Below are 27,916 nucleotides of genomic sequence, written 5' to 3' on the forward strand. Positions count from 1 at the left end.
CTTGGAAGTAGGGGAGAAACTCGGGAATCATCTCGTTCGCCAGTCGTCATCCAACGTGCATTAAAGAAGCACCAGACACTCCGAGTCCGAGGATATCACATTATGTGAGTGTTAACATGTGATTTATTTATAATCTCATATTCTTCAAATTTTTCTTCAATCGTCAATTGATTTTTTAAAACAATTTCATTATTCCATTCCCCAATACACACACATACACACATTCTTATTATAATTCTTAATTCAATTATTGAATTCATTACAATTCTCAAATCTTTAGGAGTCAATCCCTGGATTCAGTTAATTTTATTATCCCACCTCTAAATATTTAATAATTGTTAAAAAATTACTCGACGATAATTGGAATTTCTTCTCGTGAAAAATTTCTCGTTCATACGATGAAATTAGATCCGGAGGTTCTCGTCAGACATTCTAGGAAGATTGAGATATCATTTTCATTGTCTCAGTGATCAATAGTTCCAGGTGTTTAAGGTTTCAGGTGTACGAATAAAATAGGAGCTGTCCTGGAATTATTTTTCCATAGCAGCGCCTGTCAAACCCCGGAGATCGCTTCCCCGATTGATTTATTGGGCTCGTGAAAAATTAAATCTCAAATCACCACCTGCAATTCCTGTTTAAAATACCAGAAAGAGCCCGGGGGGTAACAAGATACCGTTTGAAATCATTCTGACGCTCTTCTTGGCATCGTAACCCGAAAAGGTTCGATGGTGATCTTACGGGGACACCCCCCTCCCATCGCAATTGTAAAAATAACCCACCCTCACCACTCCACCTGGTACATTTCTTGATCATCTTGCATCATATGTATCACCATTTTAATTATTCAAACATCTCATTTTCATTATTATTCATAAAAAGCCGATGCTTAAAAATAAAAATTCACAATAAATGAGAGACGTAAGATGAGATATTTATACGCGTTGACTTTTCGAAAGATATCTCGGAATCTAACAGAGATATCGAAACTGTTCTCAGAACCTGTTTTCCAGAGGGAATTCAGATCTATAAAAAAGTTCTTAATAAAAATTTTGCTATCTCTCTCAGATGCATAGATATTGCCATTTTGGTAAGTGCATATGAGAGAACCTGTTGTATCCCTTCTCCTGCAAAACAAATTTGATTTTTCTCGATCATTTGTAGTTTCCGCTATTTAGAGATCGACCTTCGATCACTCACAAATTTTCTTGTTCACCGTGATCCAGAAACCGATGGTGATACCATAATTTGAGATCGATCTAGATCTCGCTGGATAAACCACCGGACAAGTTGAGCTTTTCGATGGAATCTCAACAGGGCGTCGCCCGGGGCTGTTCGCAGCCAAGACCTTCCTCTATAAATAGGGTTTCACTGCTTTTGCTAATTATACCCCGGGAAGCTGAGGCCTAGCCACCAGGAGCGATCGCAAGCACGATTATTCAAAAAAGGAAGCGAAAAATTGAACGCCTTTCATCGCGATTTTTTAATTCAGTGGTGGAAAATATTTCAGCAGATATTTTCATTCATCGATAATAAGAGAAAATAATTTTGCGATGTTTCAGATTTTCTTCGAGTGTAAGAGAACAGAGAAGTCATCATGGACGCCATCAAGAAGAAGATGCAGGGAATGAAGCTGGAGAAGGACAACGCGATGGATCGCGCTCTTCTTTGCGAGCAGCAAGCTCGAGATGCAAATGCCCGTGCCGAAAAGGTGATCCGCTAATTTTTTTATCAATAATCATCAAGTAGAAATTTTTGAAATAGCGAAAAGATAAACTGGTTTGAGTCCAATTCGATAATTCGCCGGTTTTCCCTGGAAATCGCGAAATTCACGGGAGATAGCGAAATTTTCATCGGTATCTTTATTCCGGGAAAAATCGAGATCTACAAAAAAGGTTTCTATGAAAAATGGGCTATGTCTCTTAGATTCAGAGGTATTCCGTGACAACTGATTCGTTAAGCAAATCGGTTTGTTTTTTATTTTGCACTAATGTTAAAATAATAATATCATGGACATATTTTTAAATTAGAATTAAATTAAATATATCTTTTGAATGTTGCAATGCCGAAAGGAGTAAAAGGGATATTGAATGGAAGAGTGATTAATGCGATTTTTTCTTGAATGAAGGCTGAGGAGGAGGCGCGTGGCCTTCAGAAGAAGATCCAGACCATCGAGAATGACCTCGACCAGACCCAGGAAGCCCTCATGCAGGTCAACACTAAACTCGAGGAGAAGGACAAGGCACTCCAGAACGTAAGTTTAACGATTAAAAAAACCATAAAAAATCGAATAAACAGTCTCAAAAAAAACTGTAAAAAAAATCAGGAAGAAGATTTACTCGAAGCAAAATAAAATTATCTTATCATTTGTCAGTCATTAAAAATGAATGAATTAGAAATTTGAGCAAAAACAATAATTTTTCTCAAATCCACACAACAATTACTGATTTAGCTATCACTATTTATTATATACTTATTATTATTGATAATGATTGTTACTAAAATTTACAAATCATGAATAATCGTAAAGAAAAAAATCCCTTTGAAAATTGATAACGCAATATGTTTTTGCATCAAGTAAATCTGTTTTCGGCAAATGAAATTTTCCTCGTGTATCAAAAATTTACATACGTTAGCACATTCTCCGGTTATCGAAGTTGACACATCGCTGGTTATTGCGACAACATTCTTTCGTTATCTGTTCTGAATAATTCGTACGGAATTAGTAACATCGTAGGTATTTATTGAGTCAGACAAAACGACGATATTGTAAACACCACGAAAAACTGACGTGCCATTGTTTACATTTGCGTCAGAAGGCGTTAAGAAATTAATCAATCCGCAGATTCAAAGGTAAAATGCAAAACTCGTTCTGCGATTATATTCCCTCAATAACCCACTGCGAATTTATAACTCATTCACCCTGGACGTAAAATTCCAGGATAACCTCTTAAAGAAAAAAAAAATACAAACCCTAAAAAATTTCCCGCGTTTGCGGCCTACTTTATCGACGGAGCCGGCTCCCATCGTCGGGGTGGGAAAAATCCACGAGAAGGTGGGGGAAATCACATAGAATTCAGTCACAAGTGTGATTTAACTCACACAGTGACTTTCAGTCTGTCTCGCGTTCCTGATTTCGTCTCTCGTCGTATGAATGTCGGAGGGGAACAGCCGATCACAAAAATACCGACGACCTCGTGAGGGGAAAGCCCTCTGTGCTCTCTCCCTGCAAACCGATGCAGATGGAGTCAGTGAGGATTAAAATGGCGGTGTGGCTGGTGCAGTGGTAGCAGTGCCTGAAAATCGTGAAAGATATCACGGTGTCAGTAGGTTGGTAGATAGGTGGAGGGGGGATTAAGGGTGGTTAACCCTGGGAAGGACATGGATCAGAGCCTGTCATCAACAGTGCGACGTCGTGGTCATCAGCATCATCCCCGACACACGACACGTCGTAGATTGGACATAACAGGAGGCAGAGGACCCGCGCAGTGTGGCCCTGTCACCTCATCCTCTGATGGAGGTCATCCTGAGAGAGATCATCACCGACAACAACTTGACGACACATTGGATCACCCAGATGTGAGGGTTCAACAGCTGGATGTCACTGGGTCTAATCACCTGGTGAGAACAATCCAGAGGTCCGCGCAGTGTGACCTGTCCAACGATATCAGTGATATCAGTGATAACAATGATATTCATGACATCAATGTCAATTTTGACAGCCAGTGTCATAGGTCGAACAAGTTGGGTGATATCGGGGCTGATAAGCAGGACGAGGATGATAAGAATGATAATGATGAGAGGGAGGGGAGGGATAAGTGCGAGGAGAGGGATAAGAATTATAAGAATTCACCCAAGAGAATGTCCAGGACGAGGAGAAAAGAGTGCAGCCCTGAGCCTGAGCACGCGGTCGCGAGGGCAAGGGGTGATGGACATTCCGATGATGAGGGAGTTGTTGAGGAGGATCTCGAAATACTCGAACTTGCTAAACTCAGATGTCCCAGTGAACGCACTGAGGTCCAGGCTGAGAGAGAGGCCAGGAGGCGAAAACGATGTGCTGATTATCCAGGTCTTGCCTTTGGATCCAGCATCTTCTCCAGCGATACCATGATGAAGTTCAGTCTTATCAGGAATGAACTGCAGAATATTATGGGAAATCAGCTGAAGAGGGTCAGTATTAGATTTTACAGGGGGAATTATTTTTCGTTGTGAAGTCTTTTTCACGAAAATATTGATGAAGATATTCATTTCTTCAGCAATGGATCATCTCTTCATATTTCGTCTCATAAATCTCACAAAAACTTGTCGATTATCTAAATTCACTCTTAGCCTCTTCGCTACAAAATATTTATAGATGAGTTCATTGAGAAATCCGTGATTTCCAAAGTTTTCGTACATCTCCCCTTGAAGTGGATTTTTTGGCAGTTAATACTGTTGCTGAGGGAATATTTCTAAAATTGTTTTGCGAGTCCTGTGATCACAATATTAGTGATAACATCCGTTGACACATAGATTATATTTAGTAGGATATTTTTTTTCGGGATGGGCGGTGATGCAGGGGAAATTTCACCTTCGAAATTTTTATTTGTTAATACAGCCACCCACGTTCGTCATTTTGGTACGATTTTCTAAAAATACCGCGACATGATCCAGTGGATTTTCAATTCAATTCGGTGCTTCGTTGCGTAAGGAGAATTTATTCCCATGGGGAATTTTATCATTTTGCCAATTGTCATTATGTTCTCCTGACGTTACGTCTCTTGCGGTGTAACGTCACTCGTCTCGGTTGATTTTTAGGGTGATGAAACGAGTGCAAACGCCCACACGTCAGTTAAAGAGAATTTAGAACGAGGGAGGTCCCAGCTAAATTCAATCTTCCACTAGGGAACGGTAGACTAGAATGGTTCAAGTTGAATGTTAATTATCTGACCGAGGATTTTGAAACACTTCAGAATTTTTCTAACTAGAAATAATTTTTCTTGCCCAACTCATCAATTTTTTTATTTTCTCCTCCTTTTCTTTATCAGCATTTGTCTGTCTTTGTAATCAATTTTCATTCAATTTGCGTTCAAATCATTTATTTAATTACTTAATTAATTAATAATTGGATTTGGTTGTGGATTTTTCTGCATTGAACCTGAACTTAATTGTTCCTTTTCGGATTCTGTGGGATAAATCGAGAATTCTCGAAACCCATAGACATTTCTTCTTAAAAATCCACTTTTCGATCGTTGGCATCGCTCCAAACAGGATATTTGAATTTTCCTCCATTGATTCTCGCAGCTACTTCAATGCACATATGACGCCTTCCGAAAATAGAGTTACGATTGATGGGGTTGAGAAGTTTGGGTTCGCTCAGTTGTTTCCAAAAATATTATTCCTCTTGGGAAAAACATTTTAAATTTTGTGGAACATTTTTCGACAGAGTTCATCTCATCATGACAACATTCTCATTATCTCGTATCATATGAATGTAATTATGAGCTCTAAATTAAATCCTAGGCTTATGGATAGTTTTTTCCACTTCGTCGAATCTACATCAAATCTACGGTGATTTTATGGAAAACATTCGATTTTGAAAAAAGTCACTTTTTGCCTCCAAAAATTTGAAATGAGATCACAATTATAAATTTGAATTTTTTGATTCTTTTTTTAAATTAACAACATTATTTACTCTCTTTTTGGCTATTTTGAGAATTTAATTATTTATGATTTTTTTCATTAAAAAAACCGTGGCCCTCGGAAAAAATTATTCAAAAAGCCATGCCACATTCAAACGAATGGCGCGCATCGTCTCGGGCGCGGTATTTCCGGGGCAGTCAGCATCAGCGTAATCCCTCATGCGCGCGAACAGCCCGGGAAAATCCCTGACTTTTAACATAAAACCCCGCAGATTCCCCGAGAAATCCGCAAAACCATCGACACCGGTTTTTCCAATCGTGAAAAATCCCGGAAAATCCTCGAAATTCTCTCCAAAAAACGTGAGAATTCCTCCAGGAACTACTTTTCTCACGGGCATTTTTCCCTAAACAGGACGTTCTGCGCATGCGTCATGTGCACAATGGTGTGGATTCGGCCATTTTTGTTCGGGTGAAATCGCCACCAGTCAGTGGTCGTTCGTGTTACGACAGTTCGGAGCAAAATCACCGCTCAAACAAAATCGTGCACTCGACAAAAACCGACTTCCCAATCCCCTCGACAACAACTAAATCAACAAACCCAACAATAAATAATAAAAACCCCTCCAAAAATCATTGAAGTAAAATTCCCGCGACAATCGTGGGCTCAGTGACAACTTCCACGATTTGATTTCAGTGAAAAAAAAAAAGTTTATCGTATTCCGGGGAATTGCCATATTTTTTAGGAGTTTTTATTTCGGCTTTAAAATGGCGATGCAAGCGCAGGGCACAATTCTCGATGTTCTCAAGAAGAAAATGAGACAGACCAAAGAGGAGATGGAGAAGTACAAGGACGAGTGCGATGAGTATCAGAAGCGGTTGCAGGTGGAAGTGATGCGACGCGAGGAAGTGAGTGATTTTTATGACTTTTTTTTTGGAAGAATTTGTTGGAATTATTGAATGGTTAGTTGTTGGCGGGTTGTTGAGATTATACAGAGTGGGAGGTATTTCGAGGAATTTCGAGAATACCGGCGTCGGAAGGATCGATAGTGCGTATCGAGAGGGGGCAGAGAGAGAGAAATCCTCTCGCTAGGCGCATTCTCGATGTCAAGTTCCTTTCCACATTCTTTCGGCAATTTACCGGACACTGCGTGACCCTGAACAACTCTCGGGCTCTTTTTTTCTTGGCATTCGGAGGAATTTCACTGAGGGAACGACTCACCAGAATTTTCACGAAAATTCTATGTACAAACTGATATTTTTTTGAGCGAGAGCCGGGCCATGTTTTTATTATTGGCGGAATTGGAATTGGGATTTTCCTACTCTTCCTGTCAGGATTCACGTTTTTTTTTTCATTTTTTTAAGGCAATTCCATCGAGGATTCGCCAGAAAAATATTGAAAACGTGAATTTTGGCTAAACGGCGTCATCGTTATTTTTTAGACCATCCAGGGAGTGACGCAGACTGATTTATTAATTTTGTTACAAGATATAATTAGTCTGACAGGGCTAATGACTCTGTTCATTAGTCACGCTCGTGATCTCATCGGCTCATTGTCTAACTCTTTCTCATTCCCATCAATTTCCATATTGAGGGTTCAGAACTTTGGGGTCTTTTTCGTAGGGGGCCTCTTCTATAAACGTTCTTAAATTCATATCAAATATTTATTTTAATTCAGATAGAATCGATGCAATCGTGCATCTAAATGAATTCGACAAAAATCCAATCCGATAATTAGATAATGACGTTGACTGAATTTTCAGAAGATGTTATCTCATTTTTGCAGGAAAATAATATAGAGAAATCTCATTAGATTCACGAGATAAAAAAGTACGAAATTTTTTACTCGAGATTCCAAAGATAATTTTCTAGCTCTGTACGGCTTGACAGGATAATAGTAGAGGGATGTGAGTGGCAAAAAATATCGGCAAGCTAAAAATTAATTCTTCATGTTTTGTTTCTCATTTTTTCATTTCTCCTCGTTTTTTTAAAATTCAAATCCCTTTACAATCGAATCGTTTAGCTCGAATTCCACACGACTTACGCCCTATTTGAACTGAAAATTTCAAATATCTGATATTATATTATTAAATCTATTCCATCCCTCAATTATCCAAATTGATACTTCATCTACTCATAATTAAAATCGCGAAGCTGTTTGAAAATCTGGAGATAAGAATTATCAGATAAATAAAATCACCAAATAATTCCGGAATTTCAGCTCTTCAGGGTTTCGATTTTTTTTTTAAGACAAGATATTATTGTCGATCTCTGGTCTGAAATTCTGTACGAACAATCTCTCCAAATATTCCAGAATAAATCACGAGAATAGAATTCTTAGGGAGTGATGTGTGTAATCCGATTAGATTCGATCCGATGACTTTTCTAGGTCGCATGTCGGTTAGGTGTGCATACATAACGTCGTGTGCATTGTGAAAACATAGAATCAACCTATTGACAGTTAATTCCCCCTTTTAATTAATTTTTTCACCATGAACTCGTTTGCTCCTGTATAATCGGCTGAATTTCAAATTCTCCAGATCGTTCAGCACTCGTTTGATTTTTTTTTTCATTCTTTCATAATCGCCAATATTTGAAGACCATGCGAATTCTTGAATTAAAAGTTATCTGTCGATCACTTAAAATAATTATTTCGCTGATAATTTAAGGCTCGTTATTTGTCGTGGAAAAAAATTATGAAGAATATTTAGTAGTTTATTAAACACCAGTTTGAGGGGAATGAACTTGAAGCCATTCATAGCATCCTGGCAAATTGGCGCTAATTGTGTACACGTAATAACTAGCTCTAGACTGGCTCTAGCATTAACAGGTCTGTTGCATAATTGCACTCTGTAATAATTTTTTCCCACTGTTATCTGTGAATTAATTCATTACCCAGACTTTTTTTCTCATTCGATTCATCAGTGATCGTGATGTCGATTTGGCATCTTCTCCTATCAATCGAGCTTCGACCTATCGCGTAAAATATTTTAATGAGATAAAATAATTGAATGATCGAGACGATTTTTGGTATTCCATCGGGTTTTTGTTCTCTTGTTCTCAACAAAAAACGGAAATTCCATCGATTTGAATAGTTTGTGACAGTCCACTGGCCATTGGAGTAGGTGTGGTTATTCCTGGGGTTTAAATCAATTTGTTCAATCAGGTCTTCGATTCTGATTCGATTAGACTATTTTTTATTCTCATGGAAATAAAGAATTCAAGTATTCTTTGAACAAGCAATATTTGAGGATCAGTTCCTCGCGGATATCTCGGGATCTAATGAAGATGTGGAGATCTTTGCAGGAGCTTTTTTCTAGCTCTCATCTTTTTCTAGAAAAAATGTCATATGAAAAAAATCGGTATCTGGTCCAGATCCCGAGGTATCCACCAAAATCCGAACTCTGAAATTTCTATTTTTCATGTTTTTGGGAAATATCTCAAAATCTATAAGAGATAGCGCAAATGTTGAGAGGAATTTTTTATTGGTGCTAATGAGAGCTACAGAAAAGCTCCCTTACAGATTTCGCTATCTCCTGCTGATTCCGAGATTTTCAGGAAAAACTTAATTCGAGACTCTGGTGACTTTTATTTTCACCTGCAAAATGTAATTATGCCGGAATGACTGGAAATTTTAATTCTGGGGTGCAAACCAGACAAATTAACATGAATGATAACTCATCTAACCTGGGAAACTCAGGGAGCGTGTAATGATCATCACGAGTTCATGAACCACACGGATTTCCGGGCTCGTTTTACGGAAGAACGTGAATTACACGATTTCGTTCGATTTGAGTCACTTGAGCGTGTCCCAGTTTGACAATAGACTGGGTGGGACGTATTTTTTTTCATTCATCGTTCCACCATTTGAATTTGTCACGTGTGTCACGTCAATTCCCCGTATTTAACGTCAATGCGAGCTGAAGTCGTGGGAGAGTGAAAAGTCATCGATTATCGCCCCCCCATAATTATCGAATTATCTCAGCACTGAGTGGTCTGAGAGCAAAACACTATTGGAATTTTTTGCCGAGAATTTCCCTACCTACAAAAAACTTCAATAACGCTTTATGGTACAATCGCGCAGTTCTGAGATAAAACCGGAATAAGAAAATAGTTTTCGCGGCGAGGTGTTGCAAACGAGACGACATATCGTGGGTATATATCTCAAAAATGGCTGAGTGAAATTTTTGATTTATTATTTCAAATAATAGTTTTTTTTGTACTCTTTGATATGAGTCTTGACTCGACTAAATCGGGTTACTTGTTCACGAGATATCGATAATCGAAGATGTTCCTTTTTTTTTTGTAATGGAGTATTTAAGTTTTTTCGCTGATTGGGTTTTTTAATTAATTTTTTCAGGCTGAGTCTGAGGTTGCAGCCCTCAATCGTCGCATCCAGCTCCTTGAGGAGGACCTCGAGAGGTCTGAGGAACGTCTTGCAACCGCTACTGCCAAACTTGCTGAGGCTTCCCAGGCCGCCGATGAGAGCGAACGGTAAGTCATTAATTCCCTCTCATCACTCATGCTAATTAATTCTTGAAGAATATCCGATCGTAGGGATGAGGGAGAGCGCTTAAAACGATTTCTAATTAATTACACGCACTGTTAAAAAATTCAGGAATAAAATAATCTGAAATTTTTCATTTTTTCCTGAATTTTTGTTACTCTGGCATTAAATTCCGCCAAAAACCATCATCTCAGTCAATTAATTTTTAACAATTAATTATTGGATTCCTGAGAATGAGTCTTTTAAGTACAATTTTTGTCGTGAAACATGCCCTCTCCCTGGTCCGTCCAGAGAATATTCAAGTACTTTCAAAATTTTTAATAAAACATCGAATATTATTGAAATATTCAAGTTTCTAAATTCGATTATGAGGATATCCTTTGATATATATCCACCGCAATTCGAACAGGTTTCATATTTTGAAATTTGGAAATAAAACGAAAGTACTTGAGTACCCTGAATCGACAAATTTGGTAATATCCGCGATGCCCTTCGATGACCAAGCGAGAAGAATCCTTACAAAACCTTTCACTTGAAAAATATCTTGTTTACGCGCTTCTCCCTATCGCTTGACATCTCGATGACTCATCATCACCGAGGACTCAAACGAGATCCGACAAGGTGATCTGAGATTCGACATTTAAAATAAAAATTTAATGAGAAACTGACAATTGCCACATCTTTGATTGAAAAACTACGAAAGTTCAGCGAAATGTCAAACGAACAGTCAGATTTATTTTTATATTAACGATGAGTCATTTTCGTAGATGTAATGACCATTCATGATGATAAGAAACTCGAGCAAATTCTCAAGGTTATTTCCTATGAATCGCAAGACACTTCTTTCAATGAATTCATACAGTGGATGAAGATGAACACTTCGTTTTCTTTTTAATTCTTCATGTCTTTCATATTAAATATTAATATGAGGATCCATTCCACTATTCCACGAGCAAATGTATGATTCATCGGCGTAGAATGTGATTTATTATTCATTTATTCATTCCAATTCAAACAAATCGAGGATTACACTCGACCATTGCCAATTTCATCGCTAAAAATCCCTCAAACACGTTAAATTCCTCGAGGAATTTCGTAGATATCCGTTAGTTCAGCGTTATCTTATCAGCTCGAGTTTCTTTTTCATTCGATGGGGAAGTCACTGGCGTTGGAAGAAAGGAAAACCAGTGCTAATCGACTGTTTCCTTGAATACTGCATTTAATATCTGAACAAGATGACGTTTCACTCCCAAATTTGGGTACTACGTGTCCTGCATTATTCATCATAAATTCCATCTAAATTGATCAATTAAAATATATGAAACGTCCCGTGGCCTTAGAAGGAAAACCCATTGAAACTTCCAACGCAAGTGCATTCTTAAATAAACAATTTTTCACACTAAAAGATGATTTATTTAAATCAAATAGATATTTTTTACGAATAATACTAAAAGAGGCCGGAATTATCAATTTTTTTTCATTGAAAGATACGAGATCGTTCATTCATTCGAAATTTAAAAAAAAAAAAAGTCCGGTGTTGAATATTGGGAAACATTTGCCAATTTTCGTGAAATTTCTTGTCTGCAAAATTGAGAGAACTTTTTGGATCTCTTTATTTTTCATTCTTATCACTGCTAGTTCAATACATATCGCGTACTGAATGTTCCCAAAGAATAGTCAATTCTCATAAAAATTGTTTCGGTGCATGATTCAATAATAAAAATATTATCAGGATACGCAAGGCCCTTGAAAATCGCACGAATATGGAAGACGACCGGGTTTCTGCCCTGGAGCAACAGCTGGTTCAGGCCAAGCTGATCGCCGAGGAGGCAGACAAGAAGTACGAGGAGGTGGGTTTGCGTGACGACGACTAATCACTATCTATCCTAAACGAACAGCAATCAGTCACCTGATAAATTGGCGCAAACAGATAATAATTGATCACCGATAAATCCGAAATCATTGATTTCTGTTCGTTCTCCAATACTTTCAGCTACAGATTCACCAGGTAGCAGAGCCGAGACCACCGTGATTATTTGTATAATGTTTCACAATATCCTTACGATCTAATTGAATATTTGATGAATTACAAAGTGCCCGGAAGATTCTCGAGAACCGGAGTTTGGCGGATGAGGAGCGTATGGATGCCCTTGAGAATCAGCTGAAGGAGGCTAGATTCCTCGCGGAGGAGGCTGATAAGAAATACGATGAGGTTCGAGAGCCAACAATGAAAAGAAGTGACTGCAGTGGCTCTTAGTCGATAGCAAAGTGCCTAATCCTAACTCGCTGTGTGTTAAATGTGTACGAAAGGGGTTACAACATCAATTATCTAAATTACCACACGATTTACCATTTCCATTTTGGCTGTGCTCAGTTTATATCGTGATAACGCCGAGTGATTGCGAAATCATAATTTCGCGGTGTTCGCGCTAATTTTTACCAGGATTAGCGTGATTATTACCGAAAGGGAATAATTTGGTGCTGGGAGGGGGTGGGAAAATCAAAGTGAAGTGCCGATTTTATTCAATTTATCATCAATTTATTATTTCACATATTTTTATCGAGATTAACCAGGAGAATTGGTGCTTTGTGGATAAGTGAAGGTTTTAATTATCAAATTAATGTCATCGTTTGGGGTTTTATGACACAGTGTCAAGGTTTATTAATTAATTATCATTTTTATCGGGGGTTCATTATTATTTCGGTAATTACGGTTGTGGATAGACGAAAAATCGTCGAATGGCGGCTTGAGATGTATTTTTATCGGGATTTTGGGATTTTTATTTGTTAGTGTGACGATAATTATTCGATATTTCAGTCGAAAATTGATATTTGATGTTACTGTATAGTGTTTTGTATAAAGTTGCCAAACGAGGGGTTTTCTATGGAGTGTTAGATGGTATGATAGGTCTATCTGTGATGTGATTGGGATTTATTAGGGGTAACGTGGGTGTGGGAATTTTTTTTCTTTCCATGGAGATACAATTTTTTTTTTTGACTTTTCTCCTCGATTTTTGGAATCGACGTGCATTCGCTGTGGAGATGAGGCAAGTTTTATCTAGAATTGAAATCAATTGACGGAATCGTAGTGTAAAAATTGGGATTTGCTAGTGGGCATTTATTTAAAAATCGTCATTACCGATTTTGCAGGGGAGAAAACAGGGAGTTTTAGTGATCAATGGATTGAATTTTTTATTTTTTTTTTCGTGTGCAGCCTCTAGATGGTATTAACCACCTCAGCATTGAATCGACAGATGTGTGAATTAATCCATAAAATCTCATTCCTTTAGGTTTTGCTGGTATAATACGACTGCTGAATTTGTGGATTTCTTAATCTTTGAGTTGATATTTAACAGCTACTGAGTGCCCGATAAAATAGCTTCAGCAGAAACGACAGCTCATGAGTCAAATATTCGAGGAAAATAATAAGTACTCAATCACAAATTCATTAATAGTAAACAGAGATTTTACAACTCGAGATTCTCTTTTTGATTCAGTCTATTTATCTTTTCCAACTCGTGAGGTATTATTCTGTTCGATAATACATTTTCGCAGAATGTCAATTTTCACGACTCATTCATCTTTACGTTATATTATTAATTCGTCATTTTTTTACCTCCTGATTATTAAAAAAAATTATTATATATCCTGATATTTCTCAGGACTAGAAGAATTGAAAATCGAGATAAACGTGATACTGAATATAATTGATATAATCTCAAAAAAAATCATTCTTTCATAAAAATGAAGAAGGCGAATTATTTCATTATTGAGAATTGGAATAAGACGTTTGGTTGAATTTTTGTTTGAGCTGTCATGAAAATTGTCTTCTGACCGATATTAAATAAAACTCGTACGTTCATCGAATAAAAGTGCCCCTGTGATTAAAATAGGTCGCCCGTAAATTGGCAATGGTTGAAGCTGATCTAGAACGTGCTGAGGAGCGAGCTGAGGCTGGAGAATCGTAAGCACCGTTTTACCTCATTAGCGTGTTTAATTAATTGTTTTCCCCATGTAGTTTATCAGTTGTCAATTAATTTAATTAAGTGTTGAATTGCCACTGACGTGTGTCACTAATTGAGAGACCAAACGGTGTAGAATTTTTTTAGTGATTCCTTCCGGTGTAATTCGAGTGGTGGTGACCTGGGCCAGCTGCTGATGGAGGAGGCAGATATATTTTTTTTTATTTAATTAGCACCACCGATTGTAGTTTGCATGATATTTATCTGTAGTGGTCATTTTGAAAATCATTTTTTTTTTCCCGTTGATTTCTCGTGTCTTTGCTTGGGCATGATGTGGCATTATCCAGGTCGCCAGGAAGCTAGTCATGATGGAACAGGATCTTGAGAGAGCTGAGGAGAAGGCTGAACTCTCGGAAACGTAAGTCTTTGGTTTATTTGGTAACCGCATGTGCAGAGATCGTACTGTATTTTTTATTTAATTTGCCTGTTGTTGGATTGAGGAGAATTATTCTTTTCTTTTTACATTCACATCGAGGATAATTCGTTGGAGTTTGAAAATTAGGGGAGAATGTTGGAAATTGAATTTTTGTTTGATTCGATTCGAGTGGAATGTAAGAAGAATTGTCTAGACACATGGGGAAGAATTTTTTAGATAAATATTTGATAGGATTCATATTTATTTTTATTTTCTTTTGCAGGAAAATCGTCGAACTTGAGGAGGAGCTTCGTGTCGTTGGTAACAACCTGAAATCCCTTGAAGTATCAGAGGAGAAGGTGAGATTTTTCCACGTGTTTTTTAAAAAAATAATTCAGTCCCCAGTGAATTAGAAAATGAGTAGAGAAGTGACAAGGTTATCTTTTTATTAGTTAATTAATAAAATAAATTGTTTAACGCGGTGAATAACGGTTGGGTCAGTATTTCGAAGGATAAATAAATATTTGTGTACCACCAGGCGAACCAGCGCGAGGAGGAATACAAGAACCAAATTAAGACCCTGACCACTCGTCTAAAGGAGGTACTAAATAAAATCGCGAGTGCCTCGTTTGATTGTGCTTTTTCAGTCACTGCAACTCACATATAACAATTATCCAAGCGATTATTTAACAGATAGATATAGTTGGAGATTTAGAATCATGCCCACGAAGAGCCCCTGGAATTGTTACTGCGCTTTATATATTTTTTTTTTCACTAACTCAAGTTGTTTTTTTCTCTTTCTTGTTTGTGCGTTTCACTAAAACCAGTTGACACAGAGGGAGGAAAATTACGAGGGACAGGTTAAGGACTTGAGCAGCTCGCTAAAAGAGGTAATTCATGTGAAAATTGAAAAATCCATTTCGTCAATTATTTCTATAATTATCCATACGTCGAAGTATTTTGACAATTTTTCTTTTATTAGAATTTTGGTAAGATTACAGGTAAAGTTTTTTATCATTTGTCGAAAGTTAAAATTTCAGCAGAAATCGATTTCAGTCGTGGAAAGATATTTCTTAGAATATCAATAAAACACTGGGATATCTTCACGAATTATCTCATTTTTCAGTAATAAACACAGGAAAAATTCAAGTTTTCACATTAAAAATTGCAAATTCCTTAATTTTCTAACGCTGTTACCTAAAGAATTTTGTGTGGACTGTGTGAATCCTAAAAACAGCATGTGTTTGTCGTTCGGAGCTCTTTATACTCACCGATTTCATAATAAAAATATCCCCAACAGACTGATAAAAACAACATAAATTATCTGTCTCGGTATTAATTATTCTGAAATCGTTGAGTCGACTTGTGAGAAAAAAAAATCCAAGTGCTGACTTGAATAAAAAATTTTTCAGGCTGAAGCCCGTGCTGAGTTCGCCGAGAGATCGGTTCAGAAGCTCCAGAAGGAGGTCGACAGGCTCGAGGGTGAGTGTATCGAAAAAATAATAACCCAAACAAAATCCCAAGAATTTTTTCGACAATAGACACCATTGAAAATGAAAACCAAAGGAATAATAACGTAACCCTCGGCGATTCGAAGCTGACGTTTACATCGAGGTCTCAAAACCTCAAACAATGACTCATTGCGTATTTACGTATTGTACATTCGTCGGTACCACTTCACGATTTATTCCCCATGAGTTAAACCACTAAAGGCCACTATCCAAAATGAATTCCTAACGTGATTTGAAAAACTCCGACAGAATTTTGTTTGAATTAATTTTTTATTTGTGTTTCTAACAGTTAAATTTCAATGAGTCTTTTCTTTTTATTCAATTAATTTAATTCGTTTTGTTTATTTAATTTGTTTTGACGTGTTGTGTGGGTGTTTTTTAACGAGTGATATTTGCAGACGAACTCGTTGGCGAAAGGGAGAAAAACAAATTGCTACAGGAGGAAATGGAGGCGACCCTGCATGACATCCAGAACATGTAGATCCGGTGTTCCAATGTGATCTTACAGATCCCCCCCTTCCCAATTGCATTATCTATCTTTCTTTTTTTTCTCGCGCTGAATAATGGTGCAACGCCTTAAACATTAAACCGGACAATGAGCAGTCGTAGGCCCCAGTCTCCTCATTATCGAAAAAAATATCTCCACCGATGGATGTGATGAGTGAATGATTTTTGAGTGCCTGTGAATATTAAGGAATCGTGAATACTGAAATCAATTGGTATGGGGCAATAGTTTGGTTAAGAATTATAAGAGACTTTCGTTTCTTTCTGTTTTCTGATAACATTCCGAGTTTCGTGACGGCTCAATATCCTATCGTGGAGTACAATTTATGGGTATTTACGAGACATCGCGAATCGATTTTTCAGGCCGGGTGAGATTTATAATGATGAGACGTTTAATTGCGGAATTATTTAGTTTGTGGAGTTGAATAATTAATGAGAGGTACTTTGGTCGATGGGTTTTTGAGAATATCTTGGGATCTGATGGAGATGGAGGAAAATTTCGTGGGACCTTTTTTGTGAGTATTTTCATGTTCTACAAAAAATGTCCAATGAAGATTCCGCTAGCTCTAACGAGTCTCGAGATATTAACTAAAAAACGTGGAAAACACTAGATTGCAGTTCGACAGCAGTTGGCGTAATTTGCACTTTTTTTTTGATTAATTTTTTTTCTTCCATTGAATTGCATTTTCCTTCGATTACTGCCGAAAATTCAATAGTTGATTGATCTATAATTGATCTATAATTGGAGAATTCTATAGAATTTTCTGTTTCAGGATGAAGTGCATTCCAAATTTTTCGCATGATTATTTCTAAAGATGAGAGTTAAAATCGTTTATGCTTTTTTTTCTGTTGAGATTCTCAAGATTTTTATTATCAACTGATACCAAATCGAGGACTTGTGGACGAATACTAGACGAAATAGATAAAATTCACGAATAACTAGATCGCGGATTGAGGATTCGCAAGAAAGCGAGAAGAATTTTATCGATCGATCGTTTTATTTTACTCGATATTGATTTTCCACTCGTCAATGACCAATTAAAAAACATCAGGGGACCGAATTGATTGAAATGATAATTGTAAATGCGGAAAATTAATGGGAGTAAAAACACAGACAGAATAAATCACTTGAGTTTATTAATGATAGTTTATTATTATTAATTAACTTGATATTACTGAGGAAACGAATGAATTGAAAAACAATCAACTAATATCATTGTAATATTAATTATTATATATTGCTATTATTATAAATCTGTTTATAATATATATTTTCATTTTGAATTTTTGTGTTGTTTTGATTTTTTTTTTCATTTCTAATTTTATATGATTGAACTAACAGTAATGATAAGTGTTGTGGTGATTAATTCGCTAGATGTGTAACACTGCATGGAAGAAGATTTTTGGAAATGGTACGTATGACAGGAATGGTGAGTAAATTGTCGTCAGTAAAACTGGATATTTTTATTTTTTAATCAATTAATAAATAACAAATATTCTTTCAGGGCCGGAATTTTTTCTCAGATTCTCAAAATATTTCGCGTATCTCCAAGACAGAGTTGAGACCCCATTCAGTCGTCGAAGGTCAATAGAACAAACAATATCGCGATTCATGATGAGTTAAAATTGTAATTCGTCACACGTGGCGTCAAGTGGCCGACGTGAACGAAAAACTAATAGACGGTCACACCCATTCACACATTGAATGGTGGGAATTCTTCAAATAACGTGAGAATGTTCAGCCCGGGAAATACGTGTGAAAAAATTCTATTTAAATAATTAGAAATGCAATAAACATTCCATCGCACTTCAGAAATTAAAAGACGTTTTTTTTCAAGATAGACAACGAAATTCGAATCCATCCAGAATTTATTCCCCGGAAAAATTTTTGATAGTATTTTCTCGGCTTATCTGAATTTTTCCAAAAAAATTTCGTTTGTAGATCGTAATGTTAAGTGTACATGAAAATGTTTTGTAATGCTTGGCACGAAATTAGGATAGAACATGCTTATTAATTTGGGAGTTTGACAATTGCTTGCAGATGAGATGGTCGCAGAAAAGGAGAAGTACAAGGAAATTGGAGATGGACTGGACAATGCATTCGAGGAGCTTTACGGAGTCTAATACGCTTGCAATAATATCCGAATTTTTACCGCCTTTAATTATTGCGCTTATCCTAACGATTTACGTAAGTTCCTGGCCTTTAACATTTTGCTAATACAGCAAACAAATAACATTTCAACAAATATCGAGGAGTTTCCCTTTTTACCATTATTTTATAAAGAAATATTAAATTCAGGGCCTCCATTTTTTTTATTACAACAATTAATGTATCGCGATATTTACGATAATATATTTTTGGAAATGATTGCTTATTGATTTTGTTGGATTGCAGACGAACTTGTCCACGAGAAGGAGAAATACAAATACATCTGCGACGACCTGGATCTCACCTTCACCGAGCTCGTCGGTTAAAACTCCTGGGGTTGAGGATTCCTGGGACATCATGTATCCAAAGACATCCTTGAAGCATCATGAGCATCAGAAACACGACATAGAACATCTCGCCTGTTCATTTGATCGTTTGATTGTTTACCTGTACTTGTACTGTAATTAAATTAATATATTGTAATTATCTGGATGTGTATTTATTTATAACAACCCGTCCCAATCTTATTTATTCATTTTATTTATTTATTCTGAAAAAAATTGAGGTTATGTCACTTGAAAACAATTATTTAACTGATATTAACTAGAACTAGATTCTCCATTTTTTTCGGAAAACTATGAATTTTTTATTTAAATAAACAAACAGTAAACAGACGACGCCATTTTGTTGGTTATCTGTTTAAAAATCAAGATGCAGGAAAGTACTGGGTAGCTTTTCTATTCTCATGTGCTCTTGATACTAATTCGAGTGAATTGTAGCGTATTTTGTTGAAATTCAAGTCAAAAATGCGAGTTTTCAATCCGGAATACAGAAGGTGTGAAGAGTTACTCGATGCCGAAGTGAAGAACAGCGGATACCTACTCTAGTCTTCTGTGATCCTGATACAAACTTGTGAAAATTCGAGAAACCGGGAGCCCGTTCCGTTAAAATTTCGACCAAAAATTCGAGATTTGTATCAGGATCACAGAAGGTGCGAGGAGTTATTCGATACCAAAGTGAAGAACAGCGGATACCTACTCTAGTCTTCTGTGATCCTGATACAAACTGGTGAAAATTCGAGAACCTTGGAGCGCGTTGCGTTGAAATTTGAATCAAAAATTTGAGGTTTGTAACAGGATCACAGGAGAATGGAGGAGTTATTCATCAAAATTTGAATAAAATCAGGGTTTTGTAACAAGATCGAAGGAGAATGGAGGAGTCATTTCCTCGGGCGACTTTCAAAATTTCAAAATGGAGTAAAAAATCAAGTCAACATTATATTTCATTGTATTTATTAATTCACCAATCACTTTTTCCTGTCCATACATGAACATTTCCACATTCTTATCATCAAATAATAAAACTTACACAATTTTCATGATGTTATGTATATTATTTATTACATTATTTATTATTCCGATAATCAATATTCGCTGTCAGTCGAGGTTATACACAAATTGTCAACATGATTGCACAAAATATCGATGATTTTTTATAACCAACAACACTTTCCTGGATTCCATTTACCTATCGTTAATTAACAGTACGTCACCTCACTAATTACCCGATACCCTAATTAATCGTTGCAGACGAACTGGCGAATGAGCGCAGTAAGTACAAAGCCATCGCTGACGAGATGGACCAGACGTTCGCCGACCTCGCGGGGTATTAACGAGAACTTCATCGGAAATAACTGGAGCCACCGACACTGCCACCAGAACAGAACACCCTGAAGATTACTATCATCGCTTCAATAATTCCCTCATCTCCCTCATCTCCCTCATCTCCCTCATCTCCCTTATCTCCCTTATCTCCCTTATCTCCCTCATCTCCCTCCTCTCCCTCATCTAGCCTCAGCGATAATTCATCATTCCATTTCTCCGAAATATCGAAAATGTCAAATAACCGAAATTTTTAATAGAAAAATAACTTTACTTTTTCCTAAAAAATCTCATTGAATTTTTTATTGGAACTCTATAGTCATTTTATAAACAATTTAAGAATAATAATTCTGTAATTTTAATTTCAATTTTTTATATCTTTATTAATATTTTGTTTTTCTTGGATTATTAAAGAAAAACCAAGTATTCATTATTTTTAATATTTCTTTTTTATAATGATTTATTTTTTCTAAAAAAATCCAAAATAAATTCACTGATAATTCTGAGAGAAAGCGTTAGATTTTTCTATTAATTCCAAAAATTTATATCTCGAAATTTTGGATAAAATGTACAGAATCTTCAGGTGCAATAACTCCATTCCATTATTCAATGTAATATATTTGTTATACTTAATTTTTTCTCGCTTTTGTATCGACTGGCGTGACTACATTATTTTGGGCGTTTTTGGAGCTCAATTAGCTTTTGCAACACCCGAGACACATTTTCAAAGTACAAAATGCCTCGTAGGATTTTCTAAAACTAATGAATTTGCTTAGCGATTTATTGCAACATCAATATATCGCCAGACAGTCGAAAATTTAATAGAAAAACCGAACAGATTGGCAATTAATAAAATTAACTAATCAATTAATTAATTGCATAAAAATAATTAATTACCCATATTTACCACACAATGCATTCAATAAATGACCTTAATTTATTTAATTTCCCATCCCTGCTCTGCAATTGTTTAAATAATTAATAAATAATTTAAACTATTTGTAGAAATCACGAGGTTTTTCTATAAAATTCAGTCGTCCGTGATATTTCGATGGAACGATCGGGCGGGGAAACGTCCAGAAAAAAAAACCAAATGCTTTTTATCATTTGTTCTTGTTTAATTAAAAATTGCGATTAGCCCATTTGTTTTTGTAAACTGGAGGCGAGATTCAAGATCGATTCTCATGTCATGTTAACAACTCGTTATAGTCGCCGAGTGCCTCCACGATGATGAGAAATTGGGATCGATTCATTTTACGATAAATGAACCAATTTTTTAAGAATAATGTTAAGCATCGAGCGAAATAAAGAAAATTATGGAAAGTGGATAAATATATTTTTCATTTCAATTCCCATTTCCACAAATAGACTACAAATATTTATTTAAAAAAAGAGATAATTTTAATTTAATTTGTTTCAATTATTCGACTGCAATTTCAATTATTTTTTCCCTATAGTTTTATTATTTATTCAAAACTATCGGTCAGTGAAAAATTTATACGATTTTTTATTCATATATTTTGAAATCTGTGAGGGGAGAAGTAGAGCAGAGCCCTGATTTTTTATGTTATTCGTCTCTATTTTAAATCTGTTTTCTTGAAATTTAAAAGTCACCCACGTATTGAAGATTTGGCAACGGGACAGTCAACAGAGAGTGGTGATGAAAACAGACATGAATCGGATGAGATTAATTGATAATAAAAAATATTCAACTCACTTTTAAAAAACCCTTGATTGAGATATTTTTTTGAAAAATCCGTGAATTTGCATTTTTTCCTCAATGTGAATTTTGGGAAAGAAAAACTGTTGACGAGAACCCGATATTTTTCGTCGAGGGATTCGGTATTTGACTCATTATTAATAGATGCTCTCGTATCGTAACAGAATCCTATTCTTGGGAGCCACATTTTCCCTGGTAAAAATTATCATCGCGACCTAGAAATATTGTATTCATTATTACTCGGTGGAATATACAATTATTATTTAAATATCGACTGAATGCACCGAGAATCTCCAAAAATTGGTCAAAGTTCAAGCCTCCAGTTGATCTCGTAAACTAAATTTAGAAGAGTTAAATTCAACGGATGAATCACTTGCAGTTCTCTACCGAATGCAGAAGATTTCACCGGAATTTCTTAAACAACTGAACTCCAAAAAATATCGCGTGATTTTAGAAAACCCCAATTAACAAATTGATTATTCTATTCAAATTTTCAACCTCATAAAAACTCAATTCGCTCTTGCATTCAATTTCCAAAAAGAATCCGCTGCGAAAACAAATCATGAAAATAAAAATCCTCAAAAACCCGTGATTACTGTCCAAAAAACTGAAATTTTGAAATTCAAAAATGTACGATTTCTCGAATTCCGGAGTTATCAATTAAAAATAAAAAAAAATTCAAAACGACACAAATCAAAAATTGAAAAAACTGTATAAAATACCTTAAACTTGGATCCAAAGTGAGATGCGCGGTGGCCAGCGCGATCTTCTGCGCACATAGGCGTACCAGCTGATAGAGCGCGCGAATAGCGCCCCTCCCCAAAATCCTGGATTTGGATAATCGAAAATACGTGCGCAGACGAGTGGATTTATCCTCGGATTTGTCGCAAGCTCGCCATTTTTGGCCGCCCCTCCAGAGAGCTTTTTCCGAACTTTTGGTTGTACCTCGATCGACGATACGACACTCGTCGCGCGTCGCTCTACTCGCGAGGGTAGGTAAGTCCCTCCGGAAAGTTTCAATCCTGACAGCAGCTGGGATCTAGTTTAAAAAAAATTGCTTTTAATAGAAATAAAAATTGTTCAAAGTTTCTGGTGCTCGTGAGTGTGAAATTACTGACGGGGGTGGCAACGACTCATAATGTGGAGATGCCAATTTTTAATAGTGCATTATCTTGCTTACGCTTTTGACGACTGCTTTCGAGCTTTTAACCGCTTCGCAATGTCGTAAGTAGATTAACCCCTCGACATCCGTTCATCTATTTTCACGGATAATGGAAGAATTCAAAAGCACAGGATTTCTTGAGATTCCATTTTGTGAATTTTTTTTTTTGGCCCCGTATTGTCTTGGTTTGGATGGACATTAATATTTTTATACTTCAAAATTTTTGTGTCTAATTATTCGGATAATTCAATGATTAGGAAATATACACAGGATTTTTTGAAACTACGTTTTTTGGATTTTATATTTGTGCCCGAAAACGGTTGGATCGAAATTAATGTTTATTACCTTCCGAAATTGTGGAATTATTCTCGCGGGAATGAAAAAGTTTGGAGAGATGCACAGGATTTTTTGAAAAATCGATTAAACACCACAGGATTTTCAAAAATTCTATCCCACAGGCTTTATCTATATTTTTAAATCCGTCCCTGTATTTTTACCCCTCAAAATTGGCTCTCAATTATTCCCGCGTTGATCCAAAATGTTTAAAAAAAAGCACAGGATTTTTTCAAATTCAAAATTCGACTAGAAAGCCCAGAATTTCGAAAATCCAATTCAGTGCTTCATTAATGAATCCCTCGACCTGAAATCGTCCGCGAATTTTCTCGACCCGTAAAAAAACCTAAAAAATTGATTTCCAAATTTTCCTCAAATCCAAAAAAAAATTGAATGCATCCCCATGAATTGTTTAAACAATTACCACGTTAAATAACCGAGAAATTTCGAAATATTCCCCGAATCGATTGAATGAATCCCGCAATATCGCCGCGAACATAACGATTTGGCGTTTAAACTCGCACCGGAAATAGACCCGAAGACAAAGTCCTTGGCATGAGGCCCAAAGTTATATGGTATGGAATGCGTAATGCGTAATGAAGTAACTCGAGAAATCAGTAGAATTATCCACATATAAATATTTCTAGTGTGTCATTAACGATCGGTGGTAAAGAGTCGGTTGGAATGTTTCGCTAATGTCGGAGATATTCTATAAATAATTTGGTACTTAGATCGGATGTCGGGCTGTCGTTGGCCGCCAAGTAAAGCTTCTTCTGGGTTACGGTGGCTCACATTCTTCATCTCCAGGCTAGGAACCAAGGGGCCATTCCTATTTTTAGGCCCTCCATTTCACATTCTATTTGCGGATGGGAGGTGGTGGGTTGTGCTGGAACAAATCAATGATCATTCATGAAATCATAGGATCACCGCAAAACTATCTCACATGCATTAATCACCGTAATAATTAATAATCATAAATATCATTAATGTCCACAATGACGCGGTCCGAATTTCAATTAAATAAATAGAATAGAAATAAATGTAAATAAATAAATGAATTGAGCATTGCAATAAAAATGTTGTGTATTTTTTTACTAATTACCTTGCTTCAAGTTTGACAGTTTGAGCTTAACGGAATGAAGAGTTGTCTAGGGCTCCTGGTGAAGACGTTATGATAAATTATGATTTTCCCAGGAAATTCGTTGATTTCGTGGTGAAAGGAGAGATAGAACAGTTGCCATCATGGACGCGATCAAGAAGAAGATGCAAGCGATGAAGCTTGAGAAGGACAATGCCATGGACAAGGCTGATGTCTGCGAGGGTCAGGCCAAAGAGGCAAACATGCGTGCGGACAAAGTCCTCGAGGAGGTTGCCGATCTGCAGAAGAAGCTCGCCCAGGTTGAAAACGATCTTCAGACGAACAAGGGTGCCCTTGAGCAGGCCAACAAGGATCTCGAGGAACGCGAGAAGTCCCTCACCAACGTGAGAATTTTTTTTCTGAAATTGAAATTTTTCTTTTCGTTGGTTCAAGCTCTTTTTTTTGACAATTCAACAATTTTAGTTGTTTTCCTTTCCTTGGCTTTCAGGCGGAGTCCGAAGTGGCTGCTCTCAACAGGAAAGTCCAGCTCATCGAGGAAGACCTGGAGCGGTCAGAGGAACGCCTGAACACTGCCACTGCCAAATTGACAGAGGCCTCGCAGGCGGCTGACGAGTCAAGCCGGTGGGTTTCCTGTCATTTCCTCAATTATCCCATTTATCCTGATTACAGATTTTATAAAATATAATTATGACTGTCACATGACAACTCGAGATTGTCATAGAATACTGTAAAATAGGAATTACAAAATCAGAACTCTAAGCTTGTAATTTCTAAATTCAACCATGACATGACGATTTAAAAAATTGTGAAGGAAATTGTTGAATTAAATTGTTACACTATTGTTGTTATCAGTATGTGCAAAGTACTGGAGAATCGTGCCCAGCAGGACGAGGAGCGAATGGATCAGCTAACGAATCAGCTGAAGGAGGCGCGTCTCCTCGCTGAAGATGCTGACGGCAAGTCCGACGAGGTCTCCCGAAAGCTGGCATTCGTTGAGGACGAGCTCGAAGTAGCGGAGGATCGTGTCAAGTCCGGAGAAGCGTAAGTCCTGTACCAAATAAAAAAGTAAATTAATAATAAATAATTGATCTAACTGAATGATAAATAAATGAACTCCAGAAAGATCATGGAATTGGAGGAGGAGCTCAAGGTCGTCGGCAATAGCTTGAAATCCCTGGAGGTCTCAGAGGAAAAGGTAAACACATCCCCTGCCCCCCTATCGCGATGGAAATATAAACAATTGATTTGAAATGTAGGCCAACCAGAGAGTCGAGGAATTCAAACGCCAGCTGAAAACCCTGACTGTCAAGCTAAAAGAGGCCGAGGCACGGGCTGAATTCGCCGAGAAGACCGTCAAGAAGCTCCAGAAGGAGGTCGACAGGCTCGAAGGTCAGATATCAGTTAATTCATCAATTATTTATTCATGTAGTCCACGCGATAATGATTTATTACGTGAGAGATAGTTGACATGCCACTGATGATGACAGTTTATTGGAATTGAATTTCAATTGGCATTTCCCTCCGTCAAAAAATTTATTTAATATGTCACTCCATTCCAAAATATTTTTTCATTTGTCAAATATATTTTTCTTTTTATTTTCTGTCCTGCAAAGCATGTATTCTAGCATTTTTCTCATCGACATCTGAGGATGGAGGAAAATTATCGTTTCTAATTGCAGACGACTTGTCCCATCAGAAGGAGAAACACAAAGCTATTTGCGACGACTTGGATTCGACATTTGCTGAGCTTAGCGGATACTAAATATTTACCATCATTACACATCACGGAAATAACTATTTAAATAGATATTTTTAAATAGAAAAATTATCACAGGCATACTAGATAATTTATCCGGTCGTAAATTCAGTCGAAATTCTCGGGCCTCATTTTCACGAATATTTTTCTATTCAATTTGATAAACAAATTGGAGTGAAGAAAGTCTTGGATATTTAGGCCCAACAGCTTCTGTGGAATAGAAATAATAAATATCGATAGTCTTTTTCATTGAAAAATTATTTTCTTATGATTTTAGAATCAGGAGTTAATATTCTCATGTTTTTTCCGTGATTACACATCTAACACGCTTTCCACAACTCAATAATTTTTCCCCAAAAAATTTACAACAACGATTAGGGAGAGAATAATGCGTCGATCGTCGGATCCCAGGTACTTTAGTCCCCAGGGAATGTGTAGTGCAAAATCAGGGGGCAGTTCCTCAAATTGCCTATTAGTCACCCTTAGGAAAAATCCAAGGAATAGACAACCCATTGGTTATTGCAGATAGTGCAAGGATCGTCAAATTATTTCTCACATGTTGTTGGTCAAGCTAATTTTTTTACCACCCGAGGAGTAATCACTCGTTTATAATTATTTCAATTTATAATCACCCTCAATCCCTAAAAACGAGAATTTATATTTATAAAATACTTTAGCTGCAATTAATCGGATGTTAATCAAGGCATTATTATTATTACCTTCGAATGTTCTTCATTGATGACATAATTAATTATTAATTATCTTCAGGTGTAAAATATCTCCCGAGTGATTGCGCCCTCGGATGAATCTGTTTTCAGACAGTAGAGATTTATTATTTATTTATAACAAATCCAGAAGTGATAAAGTGGAACAAGATGCGTTGAAAATTATAAATTGACGTGTATTATATAAATTTATTTTAAAAAAATGAAAGGCACATCTCGTTTCAGCACTTGACTGCAACCCCACGAATGCAAAAAGTGAAATGAATTTTCAATATCTCTAATAAATTTTGCAGACGAACTTGGCATCAACAAGGACAGATACAAGTCTCTGGCCGACGAGATGGACTCGACCTTCGCTGAATTGGCAGGATATTAAAAAAAATCCACCAGGATATCGTTGTCACACTCTTCAGGAAAAGAGAGTGAAAAAATCCCAGAGAGATGCGACAAATTGTACCACTGATTTACCAACAAAAATAAAACCCGTCTCGATGATTTCGTCGAGTGGATCAATTATTTCGACTCAAGCCAAATACAATTACTATTATTACTCGTCGTTTATTTATTGGAAAATTACTTCTGTATTTAGTTCACCTCATGCGATCGATTAATTACGAAATCCCACGTTGCACGTCATTACAGAATATATATTTTATGATAATAATGTCTTATTATTACAAATTGTACGAGAATGTTATACGGAGTTTAATAAAGATCGATGTAAGTGTTTTAAAATGTTCACTATTTCCTTTCAATTTTAATAAGTATTTTTTTAATTCAATTAACAGTCAATTGAT

General features: G+C 36.5%; 2 protein-coding genes and 1 long non-coding RNA gene across 30 annotated transcripts; 2 read left to right on the forward strand and 1 right to left on the reverse strand.

Annotated features, from left to right (window-relative positions):
• On the forward strand, positions 1 to 20,580 carry Tm1 (tropomyosin 1). Of its 25 annotated transcripts, none has more exons than XM_011305642.1 (11): positions 3 to 104; positions 1,560 to 1,708; positions 2,126 to 2,251; positions 9,976 to 10,109; positions 11,855 to 11,972; positions 14,016 to 14,086; positions 14,783 to 14,858; positions 15,038 to 15,100; positions 15,912 to 15,981; positions 18,556 to 18,702; positions 18,910 to 19,001. In XM_011305642.1, exons 2-10 carry the CDS (start codon positions 1,595 to 1,597, stop codon positions 18,636 to 18,638), a joined length of 855 nt encoding a protein of 284 aa, XP_011303944.1. In that variant the 5' UTR covers positions 3 to 104; positions 1,560 to 1,594; the 3' UTR covers positions 18,639 to 18,702; positions 18,910 to 19,001. The 25 variants fall into 25 exon arrangements, with proteins under 25 accessions (XP_011303946.1, XP_011303944.1, XP_011303945.1 ...); XM_011305643.1 differs by lacking the exon at positions 14,016 to 14,086 and adding an exon at positions 14,432 to 14,502; XM_011305638.1 differs by lacking the exon at positions 11,855 to 11,972 and adding an exon at positions 12,217 to 12,334 and having other exon boundaries at positions 5 to 104.
• On the reverse strand, positions 20,286 to 24,733 carry LOC105267047 (uncharacterized). 2 transcript variants are annotated; one of them, XR_892217.1, is made up of 5 exons: positions 24,642 to 24,733; positions 24,267 to 24,425; positions 22,767 to 23,083; positions 22,042 to 22,259; positions 20,302 to 20,371 (listed from the first exon to the last, which is right to left on the reverse strand). It is a non-coding gene; the product is annotated as an uncharacterized lncRNA (long non-coding RNA). The 2 variants fall into 2 exon arrangements; XR_892216.1 differs by lacking the exon at positions 22,042 to 22,259 and having other exon boundaries at positions 20,286 to 20,371.
• On the forward strand, positions 22,949 to 27,854 carry Tm2 (tropomyosin 2). Of its 3 annotated transcripts, XR_892215.1 has the most exons (8): positions 22,953 to 23,040; positions 24,734 to 25,021; positions 25,126 to 25,259; positions 25,491 to 25,679; positions 25,758 to 25,833; positions 25,895 to 26,027; positions 26,318 to 26,805; positions 27,413 to 27,495. XR_892215.1 is itself a non-coding variant. In XM_011305624.1 (7 exons), exons 2-7 carry the CDS (start codon positions 24,782 to 24,784, stop codon positions 27,493 to 27,495), a joined length of 855 nt encoding a protein of 284 aa, XP_011303926.1. In that variant the 5' UTR covers positions 22,949 to 23,036; positions 24,734 to 24,781; the 3' UTR covers positions 27,496 to 27,854. The 3 variants fall into 3 exon arrangements, 2 of the variants coding, with proteins under 2 accessions (XP_011303926.1, XP_011303925.1); XM_011305624.1 differs by lacking the exon at positions 26,318 to 26,805 and having other exon boundaries at positions 22,949 to 23,036; positions 27,413 to 27,854; XM_011305623.1 differs by lacking the exon at positions 26,318 to 26,805 and having other exon boundaries at positions 27,413 to 27,854.
• Positions 27,855 to 27,916: the final 62 nt, after the last annotated feature.

Source organism: Fopius arisanus, unplaced genomic scaffold, assembly GCF_000806365.1.
Source record: "Fopius arisanus strain USDA-PBARC FA_bdor unplaced genomic scaffold, ASM80636v1 scaffold00044, whole genome shotgun sequence".
Taxonomy (NCBI): domain Eukaryota; kingdom Metazoa; phylum Arthropoda; class Insecta; order Hymenoptera; family Braconidae; genus Fopius; species Fopius arisanus.